General features: G+C 37.7%; 1 protein-coding gene across 6 annotated transcripts in view; it reads left to right on the top strand.

Annotated features, from left to right (window-relative positions):
- FOXP2 (forkhead box P2) overlaps positions 1–27130 on the top strand; it is a 439753-nt gene that overhangs the window by 283038 nt on the left and 129585 nt on the right. For all 6 annotated transcript variants that reach the window (XM_054845661.1, XM_054845644.1, XM_054845653.1 and 3 more), the window contains one exon: positions 26391–26480. In XM_054845661.1, coding sequence (XP_054701636.1) covers positions 26391–26480 — 90 coding nt within the window. The remainder of the gene's footprint in view (positions 1–26390; positions 26481–27130) is intronic.

Here is a 27130-nt window from a genome sequence, read left to right as displayed (position 1 = left end):
AATAAAAAGACATTTGCACAGAACTTCAATACTAAAGAAATAATTATAAAATGTAAGTATGAGGTAATTCTTTTTCTATGCCCAATTTTTTCTAGGTATTGGTATGGGGTTTTTTCCTTAAATTGAAATCACATTTCCTCACATTTGAAGGAAGTATCGTGACCACTGTCTGAATTTTTTCTGAATGGTCCAGAGCTACAAGCCCAAGTTGAGAGCGGATGGTGGTGCTGTTAGACTGAGCATTCTCTAGCCTGGTGCATGAGTACTTTGTATGTTTTACCCCATGAAGAATAAATTCAAAATTCAAACATACCCATTTCATATTTTTTATCCTTTGCATGGAGATGTAAATATCCAAGTAAAACTCGCTATAATGATAGCAATATGGTTTTTAGACTGTAACTCAACAGCACAATGAGCATGAACTGGCATACCTGTGATAGATTAGTTTAGTGCTGGGGGCAGTAGGAGTGAAGGTGCATGTACCAGCAGCCAGAGCACAACTCCCAAGTCCTTGGGAGATTTGAAAGATGGTCCTTCTCTGATTCTTGAGCTTGGGACTTGTGCCTGCTGCATTAGCCAGCCCTGACACCTCGGTTTCTGGAGATCTTGCCATAGCAAAGCCTCAGAAGAAAGTCAATTGTTCCTACAGCTGATGGGGATAGGGAATCACAGAATCACAGAGCAGTGATTCTGTTGAGGGTTGGAAGGGACCTCTGGAGATCATCTAGTCCAACCCCTCTGCTAGAGCAGGATCACCTAAAGCAGGTTGCACAGGATCGTGTCCAGGTAGGTTTTGAATGTCTCCAGAGAAGGACATTCCACAACCTCTCTGGGCAGCCTGTTCCAGTGCTCTGTCATCCTCAGAGTGAAGAAGTTTTTCCTCATGTTCAGATGGAACTTGCTGTGTTCCAGTTTGTGCCCATTGCCCCTTGTCCTGTCACTGGGCACCACTGAAAAGAGTCTGGCCCCATCCTCTTGACTTCTACCCTTCAGGTATTTATAAGCATTGATGAGATCCCCTCTCAGTCTTCTCTTCTCCAGGCTAAACAGACCCAGCTCTCTCAGCTTTTCCCCATAAGAGAGATGTTCCAGTCCCCTAATCAAGGGCTGGACTCTCTCCAGTAGTTCCCTGTCCTTCTTGAACTGGGGAGCCCAGAACTGGACACAGTATTCCAGATGTGGCCTCACCAGGGCAGAGCAGAGGGGGGAGGATAACCTCCCTTGACCTGCTGGCCACGCTCTTCTTAATGCACCTCAGGATACCATTGGCCTTCTTGGCCACGAAGGCACATTGCTGGCCCATGGCAAGACAAGGGGCTGAGTGGTGGTGAAATACAGGGATATGGAAATCAGAGAGTTAACTGAGTGGAAAGAAAGTAAGCTGAAAAAATAAGGACAGCCTGATCATTATAGGAATGGTACATATAGTTCTCCATTTAAAAGGTGTTGAAGTTTTTGCACATTATAGCTAGGATTTAAATATATCATATTCTCCCCCACATTAACTGCATGAACATAGAATTAATTGTTGGAGAATTTAAAATGTAAATTGGCTAATGATTTCTTAGTTTAAAATTAATTTCAAGTGAATTCTTTTGATAATCCTGTCAAGCATTTTTAGTCCTGCATGAATTTGCAGTCGAAGCAGCCTGTTTTCTGCCACTTCCTTTATTGTTGAAACTTACTGAAGCGTAGTGTCCGTACTACAGCTGAAGGCATTCAAAAGCCACCTGTCTTTTGGCCGTGACTCATTTTTCCTCACCAAGCATGAAGTTTTGTTTTCCTAGCCATGGCTAACTCAACGTACTCTATCAAGGAAATTTCCACATCTAAAGGCTGTCTTGCAACATGGCTGATGTTTCATTATTCTCGGTGGAATTTAAGTTGTAATTTAGGTAATATTTTCTTCCCAGCATGCAGGCTATGTTGGGAGACGGGAACTCTTCCGTTAAGGCTCAGGTCACAGGCTCTTCTTAAAGGTGGCAGCTGGCTCCACTTGTGCGTTGTAGGGGCTAAACCTTTTCCTGGTTTAGATGATGTTCTCTGTAATACAAGAAAAATTAACTGTATGCATTTTGTTGATCAGAAGATTTTAAAGGAAGAAACTAAAGGCAAGGAACATAGGAAAGATACAAAGCTGCAGGTTTCCACATGTACAAATACAGAGTTAAAGGACAGAGGAGGAACCGTGATGGGAGGGTTGAGGAGGAAGCCATGGAGCTTCAAGGGTGTGCGCTTGGGAGCAGAAAGAGGTGCCATAGTCAAGAACAAAACGTCAGCACAAACTCATCTCGTGTTGCAAAAAGACTTGAGTGACCAATATGCTTTTTTGCTGCTTCAGAGCGATTCTAATTAGGTGACTGTTGTTTGATGCCATGGCTGCTGGATAATTAAAGATGTTTGGCTCTCCTCTTTCCTTCCATTCATTACCACATTTAGAATCTTGCTTAAATTAAACTGTAACTTTCATTTGCTTATCTTGACAACTCTTATTTATGGATCATTTAAAAAAAAAGACCTGCAAGTTAAATTATCCTCAGTTACAACTTTACATTCTTAGGTTAACCTCATGTAATTTTTGTTTGGCTATACACATGGAACAGTTTATAAACCGGTGGGTCAGAAGTCAGCCCCCATGCGCTGCTTGGAAAAAATGGAAGGAGAAGAAAAAAGATGTTCTGCATATTAATAATAACATTCAGAAGAATTTATTTGGGGGAAAAAATGTGGTATACTGAAAACATATACCAGAACTTGCCAGTATGCATCTTTGAACACCAGTATGGTGTATCAGCCTGCACTAACCCCATGTTGGTAGCCAATTATGATGCACAGACACATTTACATATCCTTATATTAATCTTCTCAGGTGCTAAAATATCCCAGAATGCAAATCGGGGCATATCTGCATACAGCAAAGTGGCTTGCACAGTCCAGCTTTGCTACTGTGTGGAGTCTTTCTACTAAAACTTTCTCTTAATGCCTTATCCTGTTATTTTTGGGCTGGTTTTCATTCTTTTAAAGAGGGGCCAATAATCTGTCTTCATACTGTTTATGTGAATAGATACCTAAAATATTCTTTAACCGTTTGGTTTTATATCGTTGAGTCACAATAGATGCATGAGGAACTTTATGCTGCGAAACATAATTATACTTTAATTCAGTGGCCCCTTAACCTTCTTAAACATGTTTTCCAAACTATTGCAAAGTCTGTCTGTGCACTGTATTTATCCAACGTCTAGCAGTATGTTCTGTAATTTCTGATTGGAGCTTTTCCTCTTCTTTACTGATTTTCCTAATAATAAAAATCTATTAGTGAGGTCTGATATCCCCTAATTATTTCTGTATAATGTGATAAGCAAATATCTTTTTTTGTTTTGTCCTTTTTATGATTATTAACTGCAGTAAGTGTCCTAAGGGCTTTTCCCATCCTTCCTGTCTTTACAGGCTCTTTTATATCCACCTGAGGCTTAATAGAGAAACTTCCATTTGAAGGAGAAGAGCTTTCTCTGGCAATATAAGAGAATGGCACAAAATATTGAATATTTTTTTACACATAGGCCAATGATCAGACAAGTGCTGTAAGGGCTAACTGTAACTTCCAACAGTCCCTGTGATGTCAATCAGATGTGAAAGATTCCTCAAGGCAGAAACTGCTTTTCTTATTTGGTTGTCTTACTTCGCCTTTTCCAAGGATGACCACTAATTGCTGCATCTCCTGTTAGCACAGGTTGGAAATGCACGAATGATGATGATAAAATCCACTTTGCTCCTAACCCTGTTGTTTTTCTCAGTCCCTCTCCTGCTTCCTAAGCTGGCTTCTGAAATTTCCTTAGATCCTCGGTCAGTACCTTATTTCTCCGTGTTTGTTCAAAAGGTGCAGGGTGCATCAAGGATACAGTTTCAGTCTGGGACTCACGGTGCTGTGGCAGGCTATCGTGTCTCTTCGTCAGCACTGTCGGTGACTTCTTAGCTGGCAGCCACAGCCTTTGGTGCACTGCAAGTGCACAGCCAGGGTTAAGTGCCTGGAGCTAGCCAAGCCCTTCAGAAATGTTCCTTAAAGCCAAAACCCAGTTTTAAAAGATGAAAACCGCTCTGAGAGGCCAAGTGTTAAATCTAAGATGCCCAACAAGTCCAGGAATATCCTCGGTTACTCCTCGGAGAATGGTGACCTGACTTACTGAAGATACAGGCAGGCCTTTTAGCAGGTCTGAATTATTATAATTTATCAACACTGGTATCCAGTATTGGTACATGCAAAAAGGGTATGGAGGAAGAACTTTTAACTCTATATTTAAAATTCATTTATGGATTTTTGTTCTCAAAATCCAGTGAGAAATTTGCAGATGCTAAATGGCTCTATTTTGAAAGAACAAAAAAAGAATAAAAAAGCATTGGTAGGACCTGATGAAAGTTAAGTAAGATGCAGAAAAGTCAGATAAAATGTAGAAAATCAAAGCAGAAGACTTTCTTTAGTTTTAAATTCAAGGGTGGTTGTTTTTTTTCTTAAAAGGTATGGAAAGCAAAGCTGTCTACTTAAATGCATTGTTTCCTAAATAGTTAAGGACAAATGGTAGAACTTGGCTAAATGTGGGGGAATTATGGGTTATATTATTTCATTTTTACTACTGTATAATTAGGAATTTAGCTATTTGTTTTAGCAGTTTGGACACCAACAGTAATTTGTTAGGAATTTTAAACATTTTATGCATACTAAGCACTCTCCTTAAAATTGGGAGTATTATTCTAAACAAAAACTCTGCTTCAGGACTCAGATGGCATATTTGTGGGCCAAGTGGCAGAACTGGGCATAGCCCTATTCAAGGCTATTAATGTTTATCATTAATGTGATAGTTATTAAAAATCTAGTTTTCCTATAACTGTAATTTTTGCTTCTTGGCTTTTGCTTCAGTTGTTAAAAATTTTTAGAAAGTAAAAATACTTTGGGAAGAAAACCAGAGGAGAAAGAGTGTTCTGTGTTTTTGTTCACTGCAGTTTTGGAGAGAGGCAGTTGTGATCGTTGTCTTGAAATGTGACCAAAATGTGTATTATTCCCTTTTCCACACAGCATCTCTTGATATCTTTGAGACTTTAAATAGTTGAGTATGCTTTGGCTTCTTCAGTTCCCTTGGGAGAAACTGAGGAAAGAAGAGATCTACCAGAAAACAAAAGAATTTATGAAAATTGGTTTTCAGAATTTTTTGAATACAAAATAATCTTTTCATTTTCACTCTACTTTCTTCTAACAGTTACTTAACTTTTGTATATGACAGGCCAGACTCAAATAATTTTCCAAACTGACTGTTTGCTGAACAACTCTATGATTCCAACTCCCTGTCTATATATTCAGTGTGATCATGTCTCCAGCTCCCATAACTATAAGATCTGTATTATTATACTCCAGTTAGTATTTTTTTATTTCTTACAATGCAGTCTTTTCCTACCCCCCATCCCTTTTTCTGTATGATGGGGTAAGCATTCTTACCTAAAAATGAAGCCCTGACTTACTCCACAAACTTCTCTGTTTGGCATGTTCTTTGGAAAATTGAGCTAGCTGTGATTTTTTTTTCTCCCGGACAATGTAGGTTCAAGCTCAGTCTCTTCAGCTTCTTCATTTCAGATACCTACTTTAATATGGAGATACTGCCTGATCTTGCCATTGAAGCTGTTGTGTTGGCCCTGTTGTGGCTTTTCTGTATGTAGGTCTGATGGAGGCTTAGTGCCCTCAAGTAATACAGTTCGTATTGATCTTCATTGTTTTCTTATTGACCCAGTACCCACAAACAGGACGTTTTCTGTATTCACCTCTACTCTGTTTCTCACCTCTTTTCTGAATTGAATGGAAATTAAAGGCCTTCCTGTCTGTCCTGCATGTTTCGTCTAGGTGTGACTCTAGTTTTGTCTCTTTACTTTTTTTTCCACATTGCTAAAAATCTGTGGGATGTGTTAGAGCACCCCCTGCCTACTGCTGCTCCTCTGAGCTCCGTGTGCTTCAACATCTCACGGCAGAATCAATTGAAATGGGAGTTCTCGTGTTGAGTGAGCAGATCACAAGAGCTGGTGCTGTTAGCTCTCGCCTGCCATCTGAGACAAATTCCAGCTCTGTGAGTACTCTTCCTGTCCTGTATTAAGAGGTAAAGTAAAAACCAAGCACTGTGATCGCTGTTTTGAATTTGAACTGAACAGAGTAAGGAAAGATCCTTGCAGCAATCTTGGCTAGAAGGTAGTAGCTCAGCACCCCAGCTCTGAGCAAAAAAGGGGCATGCTGAGACCCGTGTCTCCCTCTCCAGTCTCCATCTACATGCTGCTAATTTCATAGTACCCCAGGCAAAATATGACTGCAGGCAAAAGTTTGCAGAGCACTAGAGGTTTTTCAAGTGCGTTGGGTTGCCACTAGGCTCTAGTTTAACTCTCTTTTTTTTCACAGACCCTTGCTCATTCGTGAGTTCAATTTCTCACTAATTTTCAAAAATGACTATGTAGGACTAAGTCACATATTACTTCTCACTAAATTTTCCTCATAGACAATCTGTGTGGTATAGATGAACATATGTTGATAGATAAGGTTATTAAAAATTTGCTTGTGTTTTCTTTGTTTCCTGTGGGCAAAACATTTTTTGCCTGGTTAAGTATCATCATAGATTTTCCACTAAAATTTCCACTTGTAAGTTACTGAGCTTGATGCTGGAAATGTGAGGAGACATGACTCTCTCTGTTATTGGGACTTCAGATTAAGTCATCATAATCTAATTTTTTTTTTTCTCATCTGATCAGTCATTGTAAAACTTAACTTGAAACATTTCAGAACAGCGGGCAGTATTTAGCGATCAATAACAGTGAATTGAGAGTGCGATCCTTGCAGCATAAGCTAAGCCGTCACACATAACAGGGAATGTGATTTTCATAAATAAAAAGATGTGTTCTGACTATAAAACTGGAACCCAGAAAGTTCTAGCTGTTACATTACCTTGCTGAGCAGCTATAAAGTTTAACATTTAATAATGTAAATAAGTAAACTTTAATATAGGATGCAATTAAGAGGTTGAAGAGGTTTGTAGGTCATCCTTTACTAGAATTGTCCCACGTAGTTTTTTAATAGCGAAAGCACTAGCTACTAACCAGGTCTCTCACATAGATTTGTATTTATACAGAATTTTTAAGCTGGAAATACTACACTACAGCTTTGTTTATTATTCCACCTACTGTCTCAGAGCACCGAGTTGTGCATTATGCGTCAAAACATGTTCTGTTCTTTCAGATTTCTTAGGGAGGCAATACGATGTAATTCATTATGCCCCGAAGATAAACAGTACCTCTTGACCTTTTCAAGAAAAGTTGCAATATTTTCTTATTCCAGAATGTAATATTGTACTGAGCCGATATCAATGTGATAAGATAAATGTTTCCTTTTCTAATGTAAACCAGAGTGCACTACATTTATATAACAGTCTTGGGGGATACCCAAAGCCTCCAGATAAAAAGGGGCAGCTTGGCTATTGTAGGTCTGCATTTTTGAATTCTCAGTCTCAAAGCACAGAGGGCAAATGGCATCCAGTCTTGAAGATGATGGCCAGGACTTCCAGAAGTGTACAGATTTTTGTGTTGCCCAATTTAGGATTCTCCTGAAGAATTTTCAAGCAAATTAAAAAGTATAGGATTTGTTGCCATTAAAAAACAAAACAAAACAAAAAAAACCAAACACAAAAAAACCCCCAAACCACAAAAACAAACTAAGACTGTAAACACCATTCTTCTCAGTACTGGGATCTTCGGAGATGTCCCAGCTGAAGCATGAGTCAGTGCTACACTGTGTGTAGCTAACTTGGTTTTTGCTATACTAAAAAGTATTTCAGGAAGGGAAGGACTAATGAGGAGTATTTTTTAATCTCATTTCTTTTTCTGCATTCTCTGCTGTTGTTCAGAGCACAGTTTCCTTTTAGTCTCTTGGCTATTCTTCATTTAACCATTACATCTCACGTGGCATATTTCTGATTGATGAAGTCTGTTGCCTACAAATGTGGTGGCCACCGTGGAGTGGGGCTCTGAACATGGCCCAGCCGCTCGCTTCCAGTTTCCCTTCTGCCTGCAAGGCAATGCCCAGCTCCAAAGGAAAAAAGTGCATTTTCCTTGATAGGCTTTGCCCAAGTGTTAATGCAGAGTCCCAGTCTCCTCTTTCCTGGCAATCTCCCTCCCGATGGCCTCATTTACCTTAATATGTTAAATGGGTTTGTATGCAGGTCAGTACTCTGCTTTATATGTGGCATGTAAAAAACCTCTGTTACTCACGTATATTCTATTCACAGGAAAGAGTGGCTTTAACTGCAGCTACTATTACATGTAAAATAACATGGTATATTTTAAAATCAGTTCATTATTAAAAAGGATTTACTTCTGCTATTACTGCATTTGGAACTTCATAGATATTCTGAACAGTTACTACTGTAAGCAAAATAATATTGTTACACTGTAAAGCAGTAACATCTTTCAACCCCTTCAGGTTGAAAGTAGGACTATTTTAAACATACCAATCGCAGCATATAAATTAGATTCAACAGGAATTAAAATACAGGAGAAAAGAACAGTAAAGAACAGGTTTAAGTAGTAGTGAAATATCATTAAATCAGTCTATTTTACATACAAATCTTGTTAATACAATTTAGTTCTGAACTTTTTTGTTTCTTAATGTCTTAAAATCTAGGGACAAAAAATGGAAAGATGAAAGCTTAAGGTCTGTGTTAGGAAGCTAACTGAAAAGAGCAAGTTTTGAGGGAAGATTTTAAGTTCTTGAGTGAAGCGAATACATGAGGGAAGATGAGCCTGCCATGTAGGTCAACATAAGGAAAACCTTGGAGTCACCCAGGGAAGAAGACGACCATAAGCAGAAAAGGAAAGCTGACACGTTAGAAGAAAAAAATGAAGACAAGTTTCTTTAGGGATGAAGTTGACTAGGACTTTGAGAATAAAGAATTTGAATTTCATCGGAAAACAACTCATGTGTTCACCAGGGAACCAAACAGAATGTATGAATTAGACATTCTTTATACTGGAAAAGAAATAATTGTAAGCTGATGAGTTTTAGAGGCAAAGAACTTAGATTTTGTGTTAGCAGATGTGCAATCGTGCATCTTATTTAGATACAGTTCTTTCTTCGGTCCCCACATTTATGACAGTTGTATGTATCTGCAGTAAAGACAGTCCAAAAATTTCTTCCAGCTTAAAGGAAATTGCTAGAATATATATTTTATGTGTGTGTATCTATCTATATATTTAAATTTACATAGTCTGTATCCCATAGTAAAGGAAAGAAGCACACTAAGGCAGAAACTGTATAAATGACTCGGCAGTGTGTTTACCACTCAGTCTGTAGCTTATCTCCTCGCTCATTGTTGGGGATTGTTAAATCATCTATATCAAATTCGTTCTACAGCTGTCGGTACCTGCAAGCATGTAAACAGACCGGTAAGATTTCTAGGAGATAGATACCCGCATCACTAAAAGGATTGCTCTAATTGGCATAATCAGTACAAGAAATGAAGAGTGAATGAGCATGGAAATAGAATTACTTTTCTACCCCTTGAAAGGAAGCAGTAACGGCCTACATTCATTTAGTTGCTCCTACAGCTGCCTATGCTGAACTTCTCCTGAATATAGAAAAAGGGCATTTTAATCTCCAAGACCATCCATCTGGCATCTGCCATTAACATTAAACAAACAAACAAAAAAAGATAAAAAAAAAAAGATAAAAAAAAAAGAGTGTAGTTGCTGTCCAGAAACATTTATATCTAACTTGAGGATCTTACAAAAATTTTAACCACTGGTGGAAGGTTCCCCGTTCAGGTTAACCGTCTCTGCAGCCCCCATTCTTGTGACTCGTGGCAGAATGGAGTTTGTCTGTGCCTTGAATTTTACTGTCACCTTGTGTTTCTTCCTTACTATACTGAGGTGATTTAAATCTGTTTGAAATCTGTATGTGGTTGGGTATTGCTTGAAATGAGCTAGAGTGTGAGTAGACATGAGAGACTGACAGTTGAACACATACAGTAATCAGCAAGGGCAGGATTTAATTGCAGCTAATTTGTAGTGGTTGAACACCTCTCTGCATAAAAAATATTTTATACTCAATTATATTTATAATGTTTCGGACAATCAACAGATGGTAAAACTTAACAGTATAACCATTTAATCTAACACAGGTTTGACCTGTCCCTTGTTTCTTTGCTTGTCAGAAGCTTTTATTCCTATTTATATGGGAAACAGTTTAAGAAATGCAAGCCTGGATACAGGACCAGATCTCTTCCTATCTTTGGTCCTACTAATTATTTGATTTTGAGGATGCATTAAAGGCTACCATGTGAAATGTTGAATTCCCTCTGTTCCCAAAACTTTATTTTTAGCTGAGAAATTCAGGAAACTTACTGAAGCTGTATTACAGGGTGGGTGAATACATATGGCTTGTGACAGGTTAGATACAACACAATAATTTATGACTCTGTGAATGTACATTGCTGAATCCCCTTCTTTGTTCTCAAGTGTAAATGCTCTTCTCCTTATCATTCATTTTCAATTTTTATTAAACTGTGTTGCTGAAGCTTTAGCTGTAATTATTTTGTCTTCTTGTAACACCTAGGGAAAAAAACCCAACAAACCAACAAATGCCCCCCCCCGCCCCTGAATTCTGCTATGCCAGAAATAATATGCGGTACGATACTTGCAAAACTGAAAAAAGATGTTCTAGAACAGAGATTACTTCTCAATAAAGAGTTGCAACAGAAACTTTTGATTCTCAAAAATACAGATATGTTAAGAAAACTTTGTCTGAAAAAACTTGAATTCTGGAAAGCAAAAGCTCAGGTCAGGACCGCTTGCACTTGGCAGAATTTCAGAAATTGCTTCTTTCAACAATTATATTGATTGGTAGAGGTGAAAATTCCTGCAGCTGTTGCTCTTAGGGTTTTTTTGAACTTTAGCTTTGTTGCAAAATGTCTTCTTTGGAATACTATTAATTCACAATGTAAATAAATTTATATGGTGCTCATGATATATCTTGTCTTGCAAGATGATGTAAAAGCTTGAGTGCATTCCACGTGTCCAGACTTCAAGGAACGGTGCCTATTACGTCAGTGAAAGTGCTCACTTTGTAGTTACAGAGTCTGCCAATGCTTCTTAGATTAGAGGGAGTATCTATACTACTTTAACTGTGTCTGACTAGTCAAAGAAACACTTGCCTTGAAGATTAAGGGGGTCAGCTTAAGTAAAATTAATTTATTTTCCTGAGTAGTGTAATCATCTCTAGTCACTAGAATATGTATTCTCGATGATATTGTGCTGGCCTGATTGTAACACTCTGATCACTGTACGAGTCTTTTTAATGCCTTGTAGTCAGGAAGAAATGTAATCTCTCTTCAACGTTACTGCCATTGTTTTTATTTTGGTGCTATTCAATTGTGATTCTCTTTGCACTTGTAAAAAATTTTTTAAAATTGTCTTTAATTTACAGGGTTAGTCCATGTAGCCTTTCTGTGCTTCACCTTTTCTCTGTGTCTTTTTAGCAATGAAGAAATAATTCAGCTGTTCTTTGTAAAGGCACAAGGCCTCTAGCCAGAATCTTCCCAAATTTTGATGCAGAAAAATATAAAGAAAAATATCAGGGATTGTTAAATTATTTTAAAAGAAATTCCTAGGCCTTTTCATTCCCACAGTATCCTTAAAATAAAAAATTAAAAAGAATAATAATTTTTTTAAAAATCCTTAGTGCTTGAAGTTGAGCGTTTTTACTGTGTTCACTTCTCTCTGTGCAAATGAGACACGGTGATACCCCAGAGCGTTTGCAATGTTCCCTGCCATCGGGTGTCCAGAGTCCAAACCAACTTTGCTGAACAACCTGCTTGCTCCTTTATGTGGAGCAGAGAGGGTTCAGTGCAGCATTGAGAGCTGGAGCACTCTTGGAGCTGGTGACTAACCTGAGCTCTGAAAATTACTTTCTCTGCAGACTTTGTCAAATTACATAATTCTGAATTCTCAGTCTTAAGTGCCTAAACATGAAGATGAAAAATACCACCAACCTTATTAGAATTTACAGAAACGATAATATGGTACTATTTTTGTGGATGTGATTGACAGGAACTCTGGAAACAGATGCTTTGCAGTCAAATCTGTTTTTTTCCCCTTGCTTCTTTGATGTAAAAAAAAAAAAAAGGCTTTTCATAAAACAGTGGCTGTTGTCAGAATTTTGACTTCAGAAATAAAACTCACCCCAGATGCATAAGGTGTCCATACAAAACTAGTACTTGAAAGTCGTCAGCAGACACAGGATGTTGTTGGAGGCTCCTCCTGCAACAGTTCAGAATGACAGGAATCTTGTTTCCTCCCCCCACCAAGGAGTCTTTATTGCTGCTGTTTCTGATAACTGTTTGTTTCTCCAACCTGTTGAGCTATGAAATCAGGGTCCTTTGAAACTCTTCTGAGCCATTCCAAAATCACCTGGCTACTTCAGCTGAGAGAGGCTCTAAAACAACGTGCGGCTCAACTGTTTTGAGCACGTAGGCGTGATCCGCACTAGTAAATTGAATATATGGTTCCTGGGTGCTAAACCGGGCAGCTGAGACAGGGCGAGACACACCTGACCTAATAAGCATTTTAGCCCCCAAAATTGGGATGACTGCATCCAATTCCCGAGTGAGACTGCTCCTTGGAAACGTCTGACTGCAGAGCTGTGCTTGGGCATTGCTTGGAAAAATGTGGGTCAGCACAGGTCAAAAGCAGTGCAGAAAATCACATTCTCAGGTTCTGTCCGGTGTATCAGTGTAGGTGAACCCTGAGAGAATTGGTAAAAGTGATATTGTCGTCATACCCTTTTCAGTAATACACTCCCTATATTTTTGTAACTATAAACGTCAAAGTGCTTGTAGCGTTCATGTCTTAGTGATGTTAATGAACCTGGGGATTGCTAGAGAAGAGGGTGAGAACTTCTGACATTCATTTAAAATCAAAGTTTGTTTCACCTGCTGGCCACAGCTCTGCCTTCAGGTAGCAACATAAGCCTTATGCCATAAACTGTGCTCCAGAAAGTATTTCAAAGCATCCCAAAGTCCTGACATAAAATGATTTCTCTCCCGTTTTTATTCTTCTGTCCACTATCCTATGGCACAAGAAGAGTCCTGGGAATTGTAGCAGACTAATAGATATCATCCAGAAGGCTTTCTCATAAAAGGCAAGGCCTTTCAACTAAAAATGCTGTAATACTAGGGTATCTGTCATATTTTTCCCCCAAATCTCAGAGCTGGAATTATCTACATTTTGTCCTGCAAAATAAAAAAACCTTCTCTTACAGACGGAATAAAATTTTTAAAATAACAGCTAAAGTAAAATTTACTATACATTGTAATACTATGATAGTGTCAAAGTATATGGTCAGGAATAGATCCACGTTTTGTGTCATACTTGCAAGTCACTGTATGAAGAAGTGATGACCTAGGAAGAAAACACAGATGGGTGTTCACAGGTAAGACGCACTGCCTCGTGCTTAGTCAATTAAAATAAAAGGCAATATTAGAAGCAATAAAGTACTATCAGATCATCACACCTCAGGATAAAAAAAAGGGGCTTTATGTCTATTTACTGGGTTTTTGTAGTTCCATATAGATCTACTGATGTTTGTAAAGTGAGCACTGTGTGTTGAAAGCAGCAGGTAAAATGATGATGAACTTTGTTTATTATTATTATTGTATTATGTGGCACAGTGAATAGTTTGGTATACAAAAAATATTGCTGGTATCATACTTAGATGAAGTACACTTGTAAAAGATTCTGCTCTATAGCTTATACAGTTACTAAATCTTGAAAGCTCTTTGTCCTTGAAAAGCCTTGCTTCCCTCTTCAAGCTCTGAACCTATGGTTACATGGGAGCAGTCGAGGAGTAGACACAAGGAATTGTTGTTAACAAAATTATTTCATAAAATACTGAAATGAAACTGGAGGACAAAATGCAGCATTTATTGAAAAAGTTGACAATCCATATGTAAGTTTGATTATCTGTAAATTGTAGAAGGTGAAAGACTGCAGCAATTTTGAAAATTCTGCTGGTCATTGATCAGAAAAAAAATCTGTCATGTTGTGAAACTACCCGGGAGTGATAGGGCAAGAAAGACTTGATTGAAAAAGAGGTTAAGGTTTGGGAGGATGAGTATCCAGGTTATTTAGATAATTTTTGTTTCATATTTTTTCAGGAAGGAGAATGTAACATTTTTAATGAAGGCATGTGTGTGAAAAGGCTGCAGAAGTACAGTGTTTCTTTAATCCACCCAATGCTGTCTCACACCTTGATGGTTCCTCTATGGATTTATTTAAATAATTAAAAATGCCAATTTGATTATCAGTCTGCCATTTTCAAAATTGACTGTAAAAGTACTGTAAAAACCTGCATGAGAAGTTTACTGTGTGGATAGATACCAGTTTTGATTTAAGAATAATTTTTTAGATTAAGTGTGGGATTGGGCTGTTTTACTACTTTTTCCCCACCGTGTACAGCAGCAGTGCTGCGCAGGCAGAGCAGGGGGCAAGGAAGCATCTAAATAATAAGTTTTTACATATGCCTCATATAAATGTGCAAGTGTGGACATACTACTTACTTTTAATGACTAAGTACAAAGTGCTATGAGGGAAATAAACCCCTCATCTGCTCTTTTTTCATAGACAACTTGGAGACCATGAGAGTGAAGGTGTTGGAAGGAAGGAAGGAAGGACAATGGTGATGGCTTGATGCCTCACGTAAAACAATCTCTGGAAGAAATCCAGAAATTTTGAGAGAAGTCACAAAGAGAAAGGTAGAGGAATTGTTACAGATTGATGAGGTTTAAAACATTACAGGAAGAAAGAAGGGGAGGTATTATAGAAAGGAGAATCTGGAAAATATTTCAAGGACATGAAATCTGACCTATGCGTGATGTGTAAAAAGGAGCGTCTTTAGAAGAGAAGACTAGTAACTGAATTTTGGCCATATTTAGTTGGTGACAAGACATTATAGAGGACTGATAAAATAACAGCTGAAATTTGGGTTTTGATTTCTATAAAGTAAGAGTAGTTAAAAGGACAAAAGGGGTAAAATTTATATCTAAACTTAATTTCCAGCGTATTTTGATCATGTGCCTAGGTTGCCAGTGCTTTTTTTTAATATGCATGCCAGTGATAGTGATTATGCAATATATGCTACATGGTTCAGAGGAAATTTTACAATCTGATGCCAGAAGAGATTTTAACTGATGTGAAGTATTACATATGTTTGGCATCAACATAACTGGGTATGTCTGTTTTTACAAATGCGTCTGAAGTTGATAATGCCCCTGAGCATATTTATTATTATAATTCCTTGATTAGCTTGCTGTTTAGGAAGATTACTGTAGATGCCAAAGCAATACAATAAGCATAATCTTTTCCTTGGCAAGCTTGATGAAGTGTGATTGGAACATCTACCTTTTAATTCAAATGCCTAACCTGTTGTGTTGCTCATGTATACTACTTGGGAATTCCTCGTACAATTGCTATCATTTCTCCAGCACCTAAATGCCCTGGGAATTGCAAAATCTCTCTCTATTCCTCTTCTGCAAAACATTTTTACTAGCTTCAGGTCTTTTCTTTTTCATCCCTGCAAGTTTCTAATCATAAAGAATATACTCCCTACCAGATCTTCTCACAAGGGCTGAAACTAGGATGAGGAGCCCGAGGACATTTGCCTGTCTGTCTTCACTTGCATTTTAGCTTAAAATTAAAGCTCTTTGTCATTTCACTCTTTTTATAATCTTCACTCTTAAACGTCCCCAAAGTGGAGAATTCTTTCTCAGTAGCTCTGTCTACACGGACTGTTAAGGCTACACTTCAAAACACACAATTCATTTGCCAGCTACAGCAAGAACCTGAAGATTGGTATTCTTCAGAGACAGAGGTCTGCATGTTGGATCGTGCCTGCTACATCATCACGAAATGCACCGAAAGAGTTAAAAGGCAGATAAGCAGCGCGAGAGGAAAGCTGCAATTGTAGTAATTCAGGTAGGCCGGAGTAGACTGCAAATGCAAATAGCTCTTTCAGAGAGATGCAGAGCTAGCCAGTGCTACTTTTGTTGGCTTTTCCACAGAACATAAGCATTTCCTTCACGAAAAAAGGTATTTAGTTGTGAATGCACGCGTTACCGTGCACATATACACATACAAATTACTTTGTGATCATGGTACAGAGGTTCCTCGGGAGCTTCACAGTCCACACTTAGTAGCAGGTTTTAATGCTTTAGAATTATTCCAAGGAGTTTAGATCAGACCGTGTGTTATCAGCACGCTCATAACTATTGCTGAATGCCACCATTTTATAAGTCTAGTGTCTAGCAAATGGGCTACTTGCATAATTTACTTCTTGATCTCATATCAGTGTTTTTACTGATTTTTTTTAAAACTCCAGACAGGACTGCACTTATTTGTCTAAAAGGAGATTTATCAAAAACCTTGAAAAAACACAAATAAAAAGGCTATTATTGTATTGTCTATTTACATTCATGTTTATTGTTTCTTCCCCTAATTATTCTTGAATTGAATATGTACCTGGAGCTCTTTATGCTGACTGAAGTGTTAAGAAGCATTGCAAAAATACCCATAAGAAAAAAAAACCGGACTCAATAGGATTTCAGTTGAGCTGATTTAGCTTTAGCAATAAACACTGATTTTTTTAAGTGGCTTAGACTGTGTAGTGACTTTTGATCAAATTATTTCATTAAAACCATGATTGAAATCAGGTTATCAAAGATACTTTGTAAGTTTTGTTGTTGTGGCTTTAGATTTAAACTCACAATAAATTACAATAATGAGTCAATTTACTTTTTTTTTTTTCTTTCTTGTGGACATGTGTGACTTTGGTTGATCAAGCTGTGCTTCAGACCCTCGTTCTTGCTCTGTTTTTCTCTCCTCTTCCTAGCTCTCCATTTCAGCCAGGCCTCTATTGTTTATAGTAAGAATTGTAATATCAAGAAAAATCTTGTTTTCTGCTACTGTTGTGCCCACGCTTGGTGGTGAGGTCACAAGAAACCTGCCCAGATGGCTCTGACTGCAATTCAGGCACAGAGCACTTCAATTCTAAGCCATCTCCTGGTCTGTATAAACTATTTCTCTGTTCAGTCCAAAATTTCAAGGATAGTCTCATTAACACCAACGCGGTCATGTAAGGTTGGAAAATTCCAAAGAGCAAGTCTGTATGCGCAGCTCTTACTGATCCTCTGCTGTTGGCTCACCATAGAAACAAACCATGCTGAAGCTTCATGATATTCAGTTTATGAGAACATGGTGTTATTTGAAATGTAGCAAGGTGTTAGACATCACAGTAATCTGAACTTGGCATGCTTTCACAGGAACCACACAATCAAATAAAATAGGGCTGGAAGACGTTTGTAAAGATCTTCTGTGTCCCAGAGCAGAATCACTGCTCTTAACTGTTCCTGAAGATGCTTCTTAAACAGGTCCAGTGAGAAGGATTTTGCAGTCTCTACACAATTTGTTGTACTCCTCCACTATCCCTACCATTGGAAAGTTTCTTTTTAAATTTAATTAAAATTTCCTGGATTCAGTTTAAGGCCATTCTTGCTTGTCCTACCCATAGAATATGATTAATTCATTCTGTGCAGAAACTTGTTGAAGGCTGCTATTGCTTTAATGTTGGGGTTTTTTTTTTTCTGTTTTTATGATCAGACTTTTGCTATCCCATAGGTTGGATTTTCTCATCATGATCATTATTACTACTTTTCTCTGGTCACTGGTCAGATGATCCATCTCTTTGAAACATTGTGCCCCAAGCTGGGTACAGTTCACTAGCTGAGTCTTCAGAAAGTTGAGTAAAGTGGAAAAAATACCAGTTTTGTATATGACACTTCTATTTATATGTCCCAGTTTGCTTTTATCATAATAATATGACACTATTGATTTATGTCTTTAATACATGTTTTTCATCATAGATATAGGTGTATATTAAATTTGAGATATATTATAAATTATTTTTTTGTAAGAACTGAACATCAATAATTGGAGCTATTAAAATATTTAAAAAGAAACTTTAAATTTGTAATATCTAATGTGAAACCTAGCCATGAACTTTGTTCTTCTCCACTTATTATCAGTTCGATATTCCAGTAGTGGCTGTTGTGCCTTCCTCCCATACAGCAGAAGCCTGATATGACCATCTTGATAATAATTCCTTTTGTAGTTGCAATCTCACTCATGTCTCTGGACATGGATTTATAAGGGCAGTGGTAAATCAGATCAGTTATTGTTCAAATAATTGAAGCCCTTTCAATCAGTAACTCTTCAATAAATATGCAATTCCTCACAATTTGGTTGGGTGAAAGAGTTTGATTCGTATAATTACTGTAGCTTTATTTGTAATTATTTTGATACCATGTAGATCCATACCGTTTGATGGATAACTTTGGTTTCTAGCTTGTAGAGTACTGGGATGAGGAATCTGTGCTTATGATGCTTTCTGTCAGCACTCTTTTACCAGTCACTGTGCAGAATGCTATTTAATTGAAAATAAGTTGTAAAGATAGAGGTATTTATTTCTGCCTTCTAAATGGCTAAGACTATTCTAGGGTAAATACTGTTTTGGCATTTGTTCTTCACATACTACTTTACCTCTCTCTGTTACTTAACAAAACTAATCAGTCCTCACATCTGTCCTCTCAAATTTTAGGTTCTGTTCTAGGAATTTTGCTGTTGACCAGAACAAAATGTTTGAGTGCATGTTTCCTTTTGTTTTATACCTGCCTCACCTTGTGGCTTAGTTTATATCTTGATGATGATTTTTGTTAATCATTTGCTTAATAATCTCCATGCTGATTTCATTGTCTTTAATTTATAAATTTCCCTTTCAGATTTCTGTCAGTTAAAACTGCTGCCTTCTAACAGCCTAACGTTGTAAACGCTTCCCTTGGTACTATGTTTCTTTCTCCTCCCACATTTCCTCTGCATTTTGATTTTAGTACAAATGGGACCATTCTTGCTTTCATTTGCATCAGTTCCTTTCCTATTTATAAATTATCAAACCATCTATTATTCCACCTAAGCCAACACGACTTTGTTTCAGACTGCTTTAATGGAAAGTATGCTTCACAGCCAATAAGTGAATGTCTACAACAGATGGACTCGAAAGGTCTTTTTTTAACCATCTCCTTTCAAATCAAGGATACGTACACATTTGTACCATATATACATAATATTACAGAAATGTATAATAATTCTAAGGATATTTTATGTCCGGATTCACACAAGGGATAGCTGTATTGATTGTTCTTCTTTTCCCTGCACACTTGAATAGCTTTTACATATCTGCTAGCTGATTTTCATGTGAAATAGTTCATACCAGTTTTCAGGTGGAAAAATGGTACATGCCGCCATTGCCACATTCTGTTCATGTAAAACTAAGAGATCGGCTCTTCCGTTTAGCTATTACATGTCCCAGTTTTCTAAAAATAATGCCACATGGGAGAAAAAGGCAGTGGCAGGACATTTGCGAGCTTGTGGCGCTGGCATTTGATGTATGCATTGTTTTTGTTTTCATTTCATTAATTCAGTTAGTCACTGCGTAATGTAAGTAGTAGGAATGTAGTAGGGTAGATGATTGCCTACTCCTGTGTTTACCAAAGGGAAGTTAAGTTCAGGCATGCAGGATGAAAGAAAGGAGATTGTCAGGTTGGAGCACAACTCGGTACTGTGGGCCTCCATCTCTCCTAACCTTTGACATTTGCATTCTTCAGGTGGTCCAAGCCTTGGAGGAGGCATTTGGGTTTGCTCTCATGGACCATGTTATCCACCATGTTATGCGTGGTCTGACGTGTACCCCTCATCACCAAAGCAGATCGATGTCTAGGGGGAAGAGCTCTGCCAGTACCACCAGGAATTGAAGCAAGCCACTGCTATGGGTGTTTTGTTTTTAGTTCTCGGTCAGCCAAATAATGGGCAGGAAAAATGAAAGACTTGTTTTTGAAACAGTGTTTATTATCCATTTAAATTGGGTTATATATAGAGAAGCTAAATTTGCTTTATAAAATGAAATATGTTAGCTGCTAAGTTATTAGTGCCCTATATTTATTTAGCATCCTTCACATGCGGAAAAAGTAAGACACTAAACAAAAAAAAATTGCCAAAACAATTAGAGTGAAAAAAATCTGGTAATTAACTATTATTTTTCACAAAACTAGTCTAATTACGAATCAGTCATGGTAAAATGAAAGGTCAATAACTACAGATGCATAATTTCTCTCTGATAGATTGCTGTTTGAAAATAGGTTTATGACAATTATGTGATTAATTTCCTTTTATTAAACAGCATTATGAGACTTCATGTTGCATTCATCAGTTTATTACTGTTACTTTTTCTCTTCAGTTGCAAATTAATCCTGGATAACATCAGGGCAGAACAGAAGCTCAGGTAGATTGAGGATCTCTTCTTCTAGTGTTTGTATTGCAGGAAAGAACACAAATCTGAATCAAAATCAAAGCCTCACTATGTTGAAACTGGCAGTATCATCCTAAGAAAACAAAACAAAAAATACCCCAAAAACAACCAAATAAAAAACCTCAAAGTGCTTTTAGTCCAAGGAAATGAGGGCCAGATCCAGTGAAATTCTTACATTTCTAAGGTGAGGCACATGAGGAATATAGGTATGTGAGTTAAACTGTGCTCCAGAACAGCTTTCCCCACTTGCCACCAAACCCTGAAAGTTCTCTCCCCTGTTTATCTTGAAATTCCCCAGCACAAAGAGTTGCTGTCCTGGACAAGGGCAGAATTTCCCCAGCCTTGGAAAAGCTGAGCAGCCCCGGGGATCCAGGAACCAGGCATTCATTTGCACAAATTCCTGTAGCAGCAATACAGTAAATGTTTTCAAGCACATTCAATGTTGTCTGAGTCGCGCCCGGTAGGGCTGGGCTCAGTAGAATGCTCAGTGGCCACCACCACTTTCTGGGGAAACAGTTGAAGAAGGTCAGTTATATTCTGTCCTCCTATCTAGCAGCCTGGTGGTAGGAGTACTTGGGGTGGTAATACAATGTCCAAGGCTATTGCCTCATCTTTTTGAGCATAAATTGGTTGCAAACATTTTGGTCTCTTGCAGGTTTGTGTCCCACTACTAGGCAAGGCCGCGAGGCACCCTGCAGTTTAGCTGCTGAAATTGCACACATCCGGGCTGTCTGCAGGTGCTAATCTAGAGGCAGAAGACAGACATGTCTCTTTTGTTTGAGTATTTGCGTACTTTGATGTTGGGTTAATTGAGTGAAATCGTTCTTAGGGACCATCTAGATTTCTTAGGTAATATATTCCTTGAGGTGGGTGCCAACACCCTCAGCTATCTGGTGCTTCGTTCCTACTTCGGTAGGAAAACACTGTACGAATTGTTCAGCCTGCTGCTCCCAGGTGAAATCAGGCTGGTTATGTGGCTTGGATTTTAGTTACATACGTGATTTCCATGACTTCATGGGCTCTCCAATGTGGCACGTTTGTCCTCAGCCAACAGGTTTTATCTTCTTTGTGTAGTTTAGAATGTTCTTTGCTAAGGAAAATGAGGCTGTCTCAGGGTGCACGGGAGTTTGCTTTTCCTGTCAAGTCTCCTGGAGAGACTGCTGTTGGAAACGAGTTGGATCATCTTAAATTCAAGATTCTTTGAATAGTGCTAAACGCTTTGCTACTCCATTTGGAAAGATTATAAGCTGCCGTGCTGACTGGCTGTGATATTCATTAGAGAACTTTCTGGGAAAACACAGTCAGCGAGAGACAAAGGTTTAGCAGTATCGTTTGAGTGCTGTTAGGGAACGTTGAACAGCGTTGGCTTTCTGTCACCATCTTTCGAGGATCTCATACAACTAGGGGTAATTCTGGGCTTCTCGTTCAGAGCCAGCTGGAGAATGGGCCCGTGGCAGGGGGTAAAGGGGCAGAGGTTCTCCTCAAGTGGCTTTTATAATAGGTGTAGCTACGTAATCATTTGGATAACTTGTTATTCAACTAGTGCAGAGCAGTCTTTGGCCTTAAATCCAGCTTAGCATGTTGATACGTTTCGGTTGCGTAGTGCTACCAGCGAGATGACTCTCGTTTGACATATTCAGCCATTTGGAAACTTATTTTATGTTCAGAAACTTATTTTACGTTCAGCAGGAATGTTAGAGTACGCAGTTTTTTGAAAAAAAAAAAAATAGGGATTTGGACTTAGAAAAAGGAAAGAGTCTGGTTGTCTTCTGGCAAGTTTTTTTTGGTTCTGGTTATCTGCAAAGTATACACCTCTTGTCAGTATAAATAGGGAGTGCCTGTATAAACATTCTTGTTTCGCCTGTTCCACATAATAGTTTCTTGTATCATATTTCTTTTGACCTCGCTATCTGAAACCAATTACAGGAGATCCATTTGGGCTGCATCTATTTTCATAAGAAGCCCAGGCAGCAGTGTTTTTCTCAGAGATGAATATCAACATCAAATATGCTTCTGAGTGCTTTGTTATTTATGTTTCAGAGAGATTTTGTAGCCTTCAGCTCTCAAGAATGTGTCACGCTGTGCTGTTTATACATTGACGATATTAATGGGCGTAGATGTCATTTTTCATTTTAACGTCTCAAATGCAACAGGCTGATAGGTTAAACATTCCTGTTTTTAAAGAAAAGATATGAGTGACATCTTTTTCCTAAAAATATGCATAGGTTTACTTTTTAAAAAACAAAGTAATAAGTTTACTGTCTTTTAGTGGCAGCTTTCACTTTATTAAACTGATAAAACTTTAAAAATTATTTTAAGGCATGCTTAAATTAAATACCAGGGTATGGGATACAAAAGAAAAGCAAGTTGTCTCTCATCATATTATCGCCAACAAATTGCAAAATCTACCACAATTTATCAACTTTAATAGGGTGAGTTATATGCAATTAATTTCATTTTTGTTCTGCTTACGTTTTAGCTATGCCAAAGCTGCACAGTAAATATTAAGAAGTAGTGTTCCCAATAAATATTTTACTAGAAGACACAGTGAGTTCTGGAAACCATATGCCCAGATTTCCTGCTTATACAGCCATTACTTAAAGCATTATAATGATTTTCATTTGCATTATTAAAATAATTTCTAATCCTCAGTTCTTTTTATTGCTTTTGTCTGCATTGACTTTTTTGTGTAGTTTTACTAATTTAGATAACTTAATTAAGGAAAAGTGCCTACTAAATTTGAAACAAATGTTATTGGAAACTGAATACGATTTTGACTGCCTTAGAATCCGTTCTTCCTGCTGTTAACTTGAGGTAGGACTCAACATAATTTTGATCTGCCAGATTTATAAATGTCTGTTAGTTTGTCTTCGTCGGACTGTTTTTAGGCCACAAGTTATTATCAAATTAGTTCACAGAAATTTATAAATGATAGGTGGGATGGGTGTTTAGTGTACATGTTAAACTATGAATTTTGAAAGACACTTTCAAGTTCTCAATTTGTTTTGCAAATATTTAATAGCAGCAAATGAATTGGTCGAACTGAATGTTTTATGGTCTCATAATCTTCACTTATGAATAATGTCAGTAATAATCCTTTGAAATTAACAGTGTATTTCTGGGAGGTTGTTTACTGAGTGGCAAAATCTGAAGTTAAGCAGCACACTGGGAGGAAAAAGTACCATATGACAACTGCTATAAGAACAAAGGCTGACAGTGATTTCTCCTTATGAGTTTTAAATCATCTCTGATCTCTTGAAATTGTTTTCTGTTCTTCTTCTATCTCCTGTGTTTACAGTAATCTAAACTGCCACAATAAGATCACTGAAGTATTCAGGTAGTCATCATTTATAAGACATTCCGTATTAAAAGATGAGCCTTTACTCCTTTAAAGATATCCCAGCCAGCACATATGAATCAAAATAGTTTAAGTAGTAGAGCCTTTTATGCAAACATATCCTGTTGTGCTGCCTTGCTTTTTCATAAAGTGTGACTCTTTTTGTAGTTAGTGGTAGGAAGTCGTGCTTTCTTAGGCTGATTCCACAGGGGTATGCTAGCCGCAATTTGAAATTATACTGTCTAGCTTAAATCTAAGCTGCAGCATACTGTAATTCGCTAAATTTCAAGTACTGTAAATGTACAGCTTTACCAGATGCTTGCTTGTTTTATTGTATTGACATGAGATGACTTTGCTGCTAAGGAAAATCAGGACAGTGAAACAACTTGCCGAGCATTCCAGTTATTTGCGAGTATACAGCAGCGTTACATCATTATAACTTCTTTTCCAGATAAAGGCCGTGTAATGAATTGTCTGCGACCGCCACAAATAAAAATAATTATCTTTATGGTTTTTCCCGTTTTCCGTAGTTCCAGATCTCTTCTCTGGTTCTTGTAGCAGTGTCACCCTGAGCGGTGAGGTTGGTTTTCCTGTCCAGTCTCCCATGAATTCAGGAGAGCAATAGTTCTCTCGCTTCCATTCACGTTTCGCTTTCGGAGAGCTCTAAAGCTTGGGAAAGATTATAAATTTGCCATAGGTCTTCTGTTCATGCATTTAATCCATGTTTTGTGCTTAAACCACTGCAAGATGTTGGGACCAAATCCTGGTGCCCCTGAAATCAACAGATATATTTATCTCTGATCTCAGACAGAGCAGGATTGTCCGTTAGGATCTGCTCAGGAACTGTGAGTGCAGAAGAGATTATGCTATTCACATAGGAACCAGGGCATCGAGTGGTTCCTTGGTAACAAAATATTTCAAGTGCACTTTGAAATATGTTAACTTTTATTTGTTTTTGGCGGAGAGAAGCTAGTTCTGCGTGTCTCGTTGCTTAGGTTCAGAGGAATGTATAGTCTTTGTAAAGCTGACCTGTAATTACTTGAGAATTTGATGAAACAATATGGGGATTGTTGTGGGAATGTCTCCAAATGTTAAAAGTCTGCTCTGCAAACTTTGTACCAGAGCCTTCTATGGGGAGACGAATCAATGTTGTTAGGAGATGGTGCTAGTGCATTCAGTTTGTTTACTTTGGTTTTCTGTGTCTGCCTGCCTTCTCAGAAAACTTGCTTGGAGCCAGACTGTAGCAGCCCTCTCTCTGTCTTTTCATAATTGATCAGGGGATGACTGCCTTCCCTGAGGGTTAAGACGTGGCAACTTTTTCTGTTTGCTCAGCATCTCAATGCAGTAGTTCAAACATTGTTCACACCAGCTGGCAGTGTAATGCCATATGCACATCTTGTCAAAGCAACTGTTGTCATGGATACTAGAAACTATCTTAAAAACCAGCTCATTTGAGTCTAATCAAAATTGTACCTTTCTTTATCAGTTGAGAATCTTTTTTATTTTAGGGAACATACATCAAATGGCATTTATTGCAGTGTATTCCATCTACAGTATGTTTTAATAACGTCGATAATAGTGGGATGTATTTTAAAGCTGCAACTGCTATTTACTGAACTGATTTTTTTAAGGGGGGGTGGGGGTGGGGAAGAGTTCTCCAGGTAGTCGAAATGTTTTGAATCGGGGGGGGGGGGTCCGTTTCTAAATAAATAGCACTTTATAACTCTTGGCATTTTAAAAATAATTTTATAGGGAAAATAATTTAGATTAGCCTTCTTTAGGTAAGTGGAATGTTTGTTTACATTTCATATGTTTAACTGTATTTTGCTGAGTTGGAATGAAAACATAAAATAAATGAAAACATTTTCTATTTTGATTGGGATACTGTCATCCCAGAGCCTGATCTGGTTGGTTGAGTAGTAATTTCTTTGTTCTCTGATTTTCCTAAGAATGCAAATGAAAACCACTCATTTTTATTTGGCATTAAAACTGCACTTTATTTTGTCAAAGGAGAGGTTTCTCCTTGAATTGTAAGTATAAAAAGTGTTTTTAATCTTCAATGAATATCCTTATTAATTCACTTTCAAGATAATCTGATGTTGATTTGTCAAATTTAATTACAGCTTCCGGTAACACTTGAAGTCTACTTGCTTTTGCTTCAAAATTCTAATATGAAAATGCAAATTGAATGATAATTTGCAAGGGAGTGGGCATTTTAGTTGAACACTCAAAGACAAGTTCCTTGTGGAAATGAGGCTATTGATGCAGTTTATGATTTTTCCTCTTCAAGCACTTTAAACAAATTAACTTTATTTCCTGCAGGATTTCATGTACATCCATAAATTCTAGTGAAGTCCTATATATGTACTTTCAGATGATTTTTTTAATGTTTTAAGTAAAAAACAAACTGAAGCCTGAAATCTAGCAAATACAAATCGAATAGGAGGAGATTGCATTTGTTCGATTGGACTTTTACCTAACATTAGCAATGAGTAACTCATCTCTTTCTAGGAACTGGTGGAAATTATTTACTTTTTTTCCTTTTTTTTTTTTTTTTTTAACTTTTAGGCACTCCAGGCAGCAAGGCAGCTGCTTTTACAGCAACAGACAAGTGGACTGAAATCTCCTAAGGGCAGTGATAAACAGAGACCGCTGCAGGTTAGTGAAGTATCCTTGCTTTTGGGGCCTTACTCTCAGGGAAGAGCGCCGTGCTTGCTCACACGTGAGGTGCATGTGTGGATGCCTTTGCTCTAACACCATGTATGTGCATATTCACATACAAGAGGTTACGGGCTTGCATGCTGGTGACTTCTCATTCACAGAGAAAATTCACTACAAGTTACAAAAGCCTTTTGTGGCTATAGATGCTTAAAAGGTCTAAGGCTAAGTCTCATTTCAGTAGCTATGGTATAAATTAATTCTTTATAGACACGTTGCGAAATTGGTGTGTGATTTTTACACATACATGGATTAAATTGTAAAAATGGCTGTGTTAAGACTAAGAGTAAAACAGTATCCAGAAAAAAAATCAGTTAACTCATCAGTACTATATCTAACTGACAAACAGAGAAGTGTTCAGAAACTAGCAACACGACAGCATGAAATTATGAAAGAGCTGCTGCTGCCATTTTAGAAAACCATACGTCATAGAGTTTCACAGTGGGATGCTGTTGGGCTTCAGATTGTGTTCAGGTGAATAGAAGTTCTGTTATTGAATAATTGGTTTAAATGCATTATTAGTAAAACTATATATAGTGTTTTATTCTTGAAAAATTTTATCTGTGTGGGGGTTTTTTTGAGGTTTTAGT

This window comes from Grus americana, chromosome 1 (genome assembly GCF_028858705.1).
Source record: "Grus americana isolate bGruAme1 chromosome 1, bGruAme1.mat, whole genome shotgun sequence".
Lineage (NCBI taxonomy): Eukaryota > Metazoa > Chordata > Aves > Gruiformes > Gruidae > Grus > Grus americana.
Note: the sequence above shows the minus strand (reverse complement) of the source record. Positions and strands in the feature narration are given on the sequence as shown.